The 9,890-nt window shown below is 38.7% G+C and overlaps 1 protein-coding gene and 1 non-coding gene across 2 annotated transcripts in view; one reads left to right on the forward strand and one right to left on the reverse strand.

The window, feature by feature from the left end:
- Window positions 1-5,951, forward strand: part of cpeb3 (cytoplasmic polyadenylation element binding protein 3) — a 192,659-nt gene extending 186,708 nt beyond the window's left edge. Inside the window, 1 exon segment of the mRNA XM_072479090.1 lies at window positions 619-5,951. Coding sequence (XP_072335191.1) covers window positions 619-846 — 228 coding nt within the window. The 3' untranslated portion in view covers window positions 847-5,951.
- Window positions 5,952-6,747: 796 nt separating this feature from the next.
- On the reverse strand, window positions 6,748-6,941 carry LOC140393429 (U2 spliceosomal RNA). The gene has a single exon (XR_011935610.1). It is a non-coding gene; the product is annotated as a U2 spliceosomal RNA (small nuclear RNA).
- Window positions 6,942-9,890: the final 2,949 nt, after the last annotated feature.

Consider the following 9,890-nt stretch of genomic DNA (forward strand, 5'->3'; position numbering starts at 1 on the left):
CTGTGTTTTGTTTCACTGATAGGATAGATCCGCAAGAGTTTGGGGTCAGATAATATAGAGCCTAGTGTGAATGTTTCTGGAACAAATCACTACTCCTTTGCATTAAACACATTTTGGAGGAAGTAAGGGCACAGAGTGTACTTTAGGTGGTGGTGTTTAATGCCCATGAGTGACTTGGCACTCATGAAGCAGATTGCTTCTTTACCTGCTAACATTAGTGCAGAGTTGAACATGCATCGCTTTCATGAAAGAATGGCAGATACAATATACAGCACACATTGATGTCATGTAACATGTGGCACATTTAGAAACCTGATTTTTAACAATGGTAAGTTTGGGCTTTTCAAATCAAAGAACAAAGAAACAGTTTTGATCTATAGCACAAACCAAAAAGAATTTGGGAATTTTGAGGGTTTGGGCTTTTAATTAAATAAAAGCAACTTAAGGATCCCTATTGTAAACTCTCCTTATTGCAATCTCTAATTGTAGACTTAAAAGTCACAAGTTATGCATTGAATAAATGTTTTCCCTAAACATGTTCATGTTTAGATTTCATAAACCTACTATATTGCTTACTATTTAACATGTGGAAAATTATGATCTGTCTTTCTGTTACAGGTGGAAGTCAAGCCATATGTCCTGGATGACCAGATGTGTGATGAATGCCAGGGTGCCCGTTGTGGGGGGAAGTTTGCTCCTTTCTTCTGTGCCAATGTTACCTGTTTGCAGTATTACTGTGAATACTGCTGGGCAAGCATACACTCACGAGCTGGCAGGGAATTCCACAAGCCCCTTGTGAAGGAAGGAGGTGATCGCCCACGTCACGTCCCATTTCGCTGGAGCTGAAGAGTCTTATAGTCTACCAACACATACTGGAGTGGAGAGCGCTGCCTCAGGGCTGAGGGGGTTCTGGAAATGGGTGCATTCTTCCTCAGATAATGAATGTTTTTTTTTGTGGTTTTTTTTTTTTTGAAGTCACATTACTGAACTCATTTTGTCTGGTATATAGAATTTCAGAGTAATTGTACTGAATCTGCACTTTGACTCTCAAACATCTGCTTGGTACCTTTTTTTGTTTTGTTTTAAAATTGGACTTTGCATTGTGATTTAGGAGTTTCAGCTGATATGCCATCAGCTCACATAACTGTTTCCCATGACAGGAGCATGCACTTATTTTCAGAAACTTAGACTTGCCCCTAGAAGATTTACCAAAGGTAACACACTGTAGGTGGCATATGTAGCAAAACATTTTTCTCAGATATTCAGCAATTATACATTTTGGATCATTTAGGATACCATCACCCTAAAAATAAGCCTTTTTTGCTCTCCATTTTGACTTGCAAGAATAATACCTCATAAGCTCAATTTGATTTTGCTGGGGGTTTTTTGGTTAGGTCTTTCTTAGTGTTATGTAAATGTTTGCTGCAATAGCTTTTGCTGCTAAATAAATGGTATTGCAGATATCATAGTACTTTATCAGGCTAGGGTTATAAATAAATGTGGAGCATTATGCTGCTGGGAAAAGTGCAGTATAGCATGGAGATAGCTCCAGAGGAAGGTCAGTAGATTTGACTGCATGTTTACTTAACCAGGTTGCTGCATGCAATAAATTTTGTGTATCATGTCTCATATATCTGCTGACAACCTGCCCACCAGTGCACAAGAAAAAAACTATGTAGGCTACAAAAACAAATTTCAGTATGAGAAAATTGGCTAATAACTGGGGGAAGGCATGCCTCAGTAATGTAAATGCTTATGGAGTTTGAATCTGTGTCCATTAAAGCATTACAGATATCACAAATACTTATAGATGTAGGATATTTTGAAGTTATGTTGATGGTAGGTGAAGTACTCTGCGGTGATCACATATTGTGCAATTTTTATATAGTTACGGTGATTATGTATAGTACTGTGATAAAAGTAACCGTTGTAATGTCTGACATAGAAGTAAGTGATGCTTCATAACCAGTGTATAAACAAAGTGAGCTCAGTTTTTAAAAAAAATTCTGCTGCTTGCACCATTTACATAGCTTCAGACCTTGTCCAGAAAACCAAAGAGCTCATACACTACCAATATATTTGTCGGATTGACAAGTAGGCACATTAGGAAAGGAAAACTAATGCTAAAGAACTGTCTGCACAAAGTCAAAATGGAGATGTCTGCTTTCTGGTTCAGAATAAACTCCCCAAACCCTGGTTATATCCTGCAAAGCTTGAATTCTAATAAGATCTGCTAATTAGTGGACATTTTTTAGCATGTACAGTGGGGCTGCAGATTTCAACCAAACCCAGGCTAAGTGTACCGACAGTTGGGGGGTGGGGGGTGTTGGGGTTTGTACACAGTGACCTTCAGCAGCTCTGGGGACAATCTGACTGGATATGACACCGCATAGTAGATTTGATACTAATTGTTGAGTCATTTGTGTGTCGTGATGTCCTGTTTGTGTCCAGTAAGTCTTTATTTTTTTTTAGTTTATTTTTCAGTGTTTAGTTGCAAATATTGGCATTGAAATGGAATTTTTTTTGAAAAAGAAGAAGAAAATTACTTTTTTACTGGTAAATCGCTTATTATCCCTTTGGAGGTTAACTTCTGGGCTTTTTGTGATATTGCTTTCTTGCCCAGGCATGTTTTTCTATGTTTTTTCATTATCTGTATAAGACATTTGTTATGCACTACTTTTTGTATCTGGACAGTTTTCAACAGTCAGCTGATTTTTTAAGGCGTGCTTTCTGACTGCCATGATCTTTTGCAATACCTCAATTTTGAAATATAGGAAAGAAATTGATATTTTCTAAGTAAGTTTATTCTAAAAATATATATTAATTTAATTCTGCAAGGAAATGATTTAACAGATGGGTAATTTTATTTTTTTCATGCTTATTTGCTTTTTTGGAAACTGAAGGAGCTAGAGCTTTATAACTTTAATATGGAAAATTGTAGTTAGCTACAGTACAAGACTTTAAAAAGAATCTACCTAAATGTGGAAAAGTGAACATTTATAAACTGTTTTCCCCTTATATAGTTTAATGTATGAATTTAAAAGCTGGAATGTAAAGAAATAGTTAATAAAAGAAACGGCTTGGGATAGACACATCTCCATTGGTGCTGGAAGCTGTTAATAGAAAGTAAAACTAAAATATTTTTCACTTGATTTGTGTATTTATCATTAATCCTTTGAGACCGACTGACCAGAATTGTGAAAGAATTCTTCTGTTCATGTTATTTTTGTATGAATATCTTTTTTATGTTAAGTTATAACATGCCCCAATTTGTTTACTTGTTAATGAATATAAATGAGGTCCTTCAGATTGAGAATGTTATTTCTAAGGTGTTCAAATTGTAACTTGACTAAGAGCCCCTTAGTGCATCAGGTCCATATGTGGCCTTCTCTTGATGTTGGAGACTTGAATTAGTCAATTTTGAAGGCTAACTTAACCTCAACTCTTTGTTGTAATGTGCAATACTGTTTGTACTGTTTGTAAAAAAAAAAAGAAATCAAAAGCATAAATCTTTAGTGAAGATTTATTTTCATTGCAAACTTTAGACATCGTGATTCACTAAATCATTTTTCTACTGTCAAATGTGTACCTTTCTTCATGCTAGTATTTTTTCAATAGCAATGTAGCCTTTGTACTGATACAAAATATTCATTGTTATTTTTAGAGATTTTTGCTAATACCAGAGGATTTGAACATATTTACATATTTTTCATTTTTATTTTAGTTATTTTTCTTTACAGACTGCTTTTCTGACCATAATAGTCATTTCTGGGAGAGACTTTCATATCTGGTCAATGTCCAATATTATTTTGTATTTTTACTTGGAATAAATTAATTTTATGATGCTAATTCTTTAAAGTTTATTTTCAGTTTTGTTATTTTTTTGGAGCTGAAACATTTGTAATATTGTTACTAAAGTGTCTAGTTTTGAAATGCAAAGCTTCATGTATTAACTTGCTGAAGTGGTTTACAGTAGTGTGGTAATGACAAACGGCTGACAATGTAGAGTGATTGATGATGTAATTGAATGAATGGGCAATAAAATGATCAGAATGGAGCAGACAAAATGTTGTGCTATTGTGGGGGCAAAGAATCATAGTTGTATGTGGGGAGTCTATCTGTCTTGCTGAGTGATAAAGCATGGATTTTTGGAGATGGGAAATGCCTTTTTTTTTGTGAAGGCTGGATTGTTTGTAGCAACCAGTTTTTGTACTGCTTTGTACATCCACTTTATCTTTCTTTCTAGTTACTAACCAAACTTTTCCTCTCAGACTCAGTTAGCTGCTACAGTGTTGAAAATATGCCACCAAGTATTTATAAATGCAAGCAATTACTATATACCCCAAAAGGGTAGCTAGCCGAATATATAGGTAAATGTGAAAATTCTGCAAAATTTTCTTTTGCACAAAATTCATAGCAATTGCACCACTTTTAGTATTGAGTCAGTTCACTTAACATTAAGGTGCTAATACTAATTAAACATAATATAGCCAAACTTTTCTGGATGTAGTTGTATTGAGGTATGCAGTACAAGTATTTGTAACTTTGCTGTTAAATAATGGAAAAGATCATTTTTAGAGTGTTCAAAGCTAGGATGTCTTTGTTTCTAAACAAATTACTAATTTTAAATGTATCTTTTACTGTTCTCCTAGATTGTTTAGCTAGTACTCTTACACGGCATATACATTTTGGCTTGGACTAATGCTTGTACGGAACTGCAGTACTGTGACTAAACATGGAGCTCAATGCTGCTACTGCTTACCAATGCTTAAGCTTGTAGTTTGGACTTTAATTTTTCTGTACTAACAAGTAAATCTTATTAAACTTAGTTGTATGAAGCAGTAACATTTGTCATGATTTTGCATGATCATTGACGAGTGTTGGTATGATCCGCAGCTGATATTAAAATCACAGAAGCCTCTTGCAGTCTAATTGGCTGAAAATTCATGAGTAAAAGATTGAGACCATGAATGTGCAAAACAGCGCCATCTACAGGCAATACTCATCTACAGAAATTTTATTTGGAATTTACTCCAAATATTGAATATTATTATATTTAATTAACTGTTGCAACATAAACCATGTGCAATGGAAAATACTAATTTCTAGCAAAGAAACGGAGTATGTTGCTAGGAAATATTGTTTCCAGTTCCATTAAAATGACATCAGTGGTTTAATTAGATCTTCACAAATTTTCTTCCCTTCCCTTGTGCAAGGTTTATTTGTTCAAATTCACTACCTTCCTGAAGGCCATTTCCTGCATCATTTTCACCACAGCACCTAGTCCTGGCATGCCCTACTACGCATATATGAACTAGTGTGTAGTGAATAATTGGTAAAACTTCACACAATTAAGTTTGCACATTGCAGAATAGAAGCTGTTAATATAAACTGTTTAAAAATCACACTGTACTGACATATCTTGTACTGTAATTAATGTCCAAAAAGCACTTAAAAAGCTAAGTCTACTGAGCAATAAGTAAGCAGCAAAACAACCTGGTGTTTTGTCTTTATTTAAAACTTCTGTTTCATCACAGCTTGTTATAGAACTGAAAAGTGCAGTGCTTTTATTGATCAAAGATTTTCAATTCAGAAGGACTCATTTAACCCATAATGTGAATGACATTGACCTAGATCTGGTGGAGTGAGAGCATGGTGCAGACAATACAAATGATCCAATCAAGCCTTGCTCAATTTTATTTCTTATCTTCCTTCATCCTCATCTCCAACTTCTTGCCTCACTTCAAAAAAAAACCCCACTGTTCTGAGCATCAGTACAAAATAGTTCATTCCAAGGCTAGCACTTTTGAGTAAGCAATTCCAATAGTAAATGAAAATGAGAAGAATGTTAAGTTGATTTTGTCTGGGTGTGATTAAATAGCACAAATGTACTTTGCCTGTACTGAATTGTACTGTATTGGGACATTCATAATAAAAGCCCAACTGAAGGACTTGAGCTGTGGTCATTTCCCTTTGACCTTGTAGTCAGCTGTCCATCAAACTATGTTTAATGCAAAGCTAAGATAAATGTAACATTTTGAACCATCCATTCAGCCTTTAACAATTACTTTGTTATTTTACAATTGTGATCTTTGCAGTTATATATAAATTTTGCTGTACTCTGTTATATGAAAGAAACTGTGATTTCCCCATTAAGGGGTCGTCAGGTATGATGGTGGTTTGGGGTTCAATATCATTTGGCTGCTGTTGCATCAGATGCTGAACAGACTTTACAGCCCAAAAACCACTTCAAGTATAAAAGACAGTTGCTGTTCCTCCAAATATTGTTTTTTTTCTGTTCTGCCCTATCTCCAGTTATCTTGCCAATCTTCTCATTCGTGCACAGGTCACCCCATCTTCTGAATTTCATCTGCCTGAGCACAATCGATAACTAGCAATACTGAAAGAGTATGATGTCTTAACACTTCTAATACAATCTGTTACGCACTCTCAACGTCATTTCAACACTTATAGAATCATGGAGTAGTTACAGTACAGTAGTAGGCCATTCAGCCTGGCATAGCCATGCTGGCTCTCTAAGAGCAACACACCTAATATCACTCTCCCACCTTTTCCCTATGGCTCTGCAAATCCTTGCTCTTCAGGTGCATATCCAATTGGGCCCCAACTTGAAGCAGTATCCCACACTCCGACAATTCATTCCAGATCTAACCACTTGCTGCCTTTAAAAAATAAAAATAAAAAATAAAAATTGCATGTTACATTGCTTCTTTTTTTTATTTTTTAAACCTTTTCTGAGTTACCAAGCCAGGGCTCAGAGTGTGGGTCAGGGGCGAACCCCTAGTCCAGCTCCTCGCCTGCTCCAAAAAACTAATTCAAATTGAATCCAATTCATGGTCCCCACAAGAGAGACATACCAGATCTGAACCAAAGGCTCAATCTACAGACACTTGATCTTGGCCAAAAGGCCGAGAAGCAATGTTGCATTGCTTCTTAAATCCGTGTCCTCGGTTCCCGAGCATTCAGCCAAGGTATCTCTATCTACTCTGTCCAGATCACTCATGATTTTGAACACCTCTGCCAAATATCTTCTCCAAGGAGAACGGTGCCAGCTTTTCCCATCTATCCACATTACTGAAACCCCGCTTTCCTCGAAATGTTTTTTTTATTTGTCTGTGGAACACGAGTGGCCGAGGCTAGGCCGGCCAGCCTTTTCTACTGCACTTCCCTAATTGCCCATGAGAAGGTGAGCAACTGCCTTGGACCACTGCAGTCCACATGGTGTAAATACATGCGCAGTGCTGTTTGTGAGGGAGTTCCAGGGTCTTGACCCAGTGACCATAAGGAACAATAATATAGTTCCAAATTAGGGTGGTGTGTGGTTTGGAGAGGCACTTGGAGGGGGTGGTGGTGGTGGTATACCCATGCAACTGTTGCCCTTGTACTTACAGGTAGTAACGGTTGCGGGTCTGGAAGGTGCTTTCAAAGGAACCATACGGTTTCTCTAATGCCTTCACCTCCTACCTAAAGCGAGGTGCCTAGAATTGGACCCAAAACACTGGTTGGGCCTCCACAACTATTCTGCAGGTTCATCATAAATTGCTTGCTTTTGTACTCTATATCCCAATTTCCTGAAGCCCAGGATTAACTACTTAATTGATTGCTTTCTCAATCTGCCCGCCGCCTTCAGTAATTTGTACTTATGACCCCGGTCTCTTGCTTCTTTTAGAATCACTGTTTCAAATTGAGACGGAATTTCTTTTTTTTTTTTTTTTTTTGTTAATTTTTTATTTAAAACAGATTTTTAACATTTACAGAGAAAAAAGAAGCCATATACAAAAGCCTTAACATATTGAAAACGAACAGTGGGAAATAATAAACATATTAATAAGGCACTTCCCCCATCAGCTGTTTGCCCATGCCCCACGTGTTCAACTAAACTAATGTGGCTCTAACCCTCTCTTCACCCCCCCCCCACCCCCCCGGGTGCTGCTGCTGTCGGTTTCCTACGCTGTTCCCTGCAAGCGACTTTCTCCCCCGGGGGATCCCTGATCTCCCCCCCCCCCCCACCCCCCTTGCCCACTTAAATCTTCTCTGCTCTCCTTCCCGGCTGACCCCGGCCCCCCGAGGCTTGACCTGCCAGGTCAGCCCTGTGCTTGGCCCTAGCTCGCCCCTTCTCCTGCTCTCCCTGGTGCCCCCTGACCTATGCTAGCTACGCTGACCCCTGCCCTTGGCGCCTGACTGTCTCCCGCCCAAGTGCTGGGGCCCTCCCCCCACACACCAAGGACCCATTAACCTGGTTGTATCTCCCCGTGCCCTTTCAAGTCCCTTAACCAGCCCCTAGCCCATTCCCCCCATCAGAGGCCCCGATCTCCTGCCAAAAGATACCAAGTGCAGGGCCCCCCTCTCTCTCCTCCTCCTCTTCCCCCCCCCCCCCCCCCCCCCCCGCTCATTGCAATCACCCTAAGCAGTGCGTCCTCCAGCAGGCTGAAAACAATCTTAAATAAAATATTACATTACAGTACAGGATAATTTAACAAACCGCCGCCACACAAAAGCTCTGAGAGCCCAGAGTCCTTTAGTTCAAGTCCAGCTTCTTTTAATAAAAGTCCATTCCTAGTCAAAGCAAGCTAGGTTAACAGACCGCCGCCACTGTAGAACACTGAAAAAACTAAGTGCCCATTAGTTCAAGTCCAGCTTCTCTTTAATGAAGGCCCAAACCTGTTCTGGTGTCTCGAAGTAGTGATGGAGTTCCTCAAACATGACCCAAAGCTTTGCAGGATACAGCATTCCAAACCTCACCTGCTTTTTGTAGAGGGCTGCCTTTACCTTGATGAATCCTGCATGCCTCTTGGCCAGCTCCGTTCCCAAGTCCTGGTAGATGCGCACCTCGCAGTTCTCCCATCTGCTGCTCCTCTCCGCCTTGGCCCATCGCAGCACATGATCCCTGTCGGCAAGCCGGTGAACGCGAACCACCAAGGCACTCGTTCGGCCACTTTGTATTCCATGGTGTTCTATTATTTCCTGTGCTAACGAACCTGTTGTGTGATACTTTATCAAATATAGCCTTTTGGAAGCACGTAGACCACATGACAGTATCACTCTCATTAATCCTCTCTCTTACCTGATCGAAACAAACTCTAGCAAGTCAAACATGATTTGCCCATAACAAAACAAAATCAAAATACTGCAGATCAACCAAATCAAACTCAAAAAATAGAAAACGCTGGAAATAGTCGAGAGGGTCTGGCAACATCCGTGAATTGAAAAATAGTTAATGTTTCCGGTCGAGACCTTTGAGGATTGATGTAAGGCCGTCAACCTGAAATGTTAACTGTTCTCTCGACAGACGCTGTTGGGACTGATGAGTAGTTCCAGTATTTTGGGGATTTCTTTGAGTCATATGATGACCACAAACATTCACTAATTGTTGAATGAGCAATAAATTGGCAAGCAACTATCCACATCATTTCAGAACATTTTAAAATAATCTTGAGAGGAAAAGAAAGAACAATCATCACTAAAAGTGGATTCACACTGCCTGACTTCCAGGGATGTCCTCCTAAAGAAATTGTAACCTTCATTCCTGTACCCATCTAACTGAAGGCTGACTGAAACAGAATACATGCATTTCTTCCACACCACCACTCCCTAGTATATTTTGAGGTAAGAATTGTGGTACAATATATCATTTTTAAAAATTACTACATTAAAGATTTATTTATTTTTAAAATGCACGATCAATGCAAACAAATCATTTGGCCCATCAAATCCATTTCCTCTCTCTTTGTTTCCCATAACCTTTAATACTCCACTTTTTCAACCATTCCAATTCTCTTTCAAAAGTAGTTGTACACTTTGCGTCAAAAGAATTTGTGTCAGAGAATTCCACATTCTTAACTTACAGCCGGAAGTCGTCGTCGTACCCC

The sequence above is a fragment of the Scyliorhinus torazame genome, chromosome 16 (assembly GCF_047496885.1).
Source record: "Scyliorhinus torazame isolate Kashiwa2021f chromosome 16, sScyTor2.1, whole genome shotgun sequence".
In the NCBI taxonomy this organism is placed as follows: Eukaryota; Metazoa; Chordata; class Chondrichthyes; order Carcharhiniformes; family Scyliorhinidae; genus Scyliorhinus; species Scyliorhinus torazame.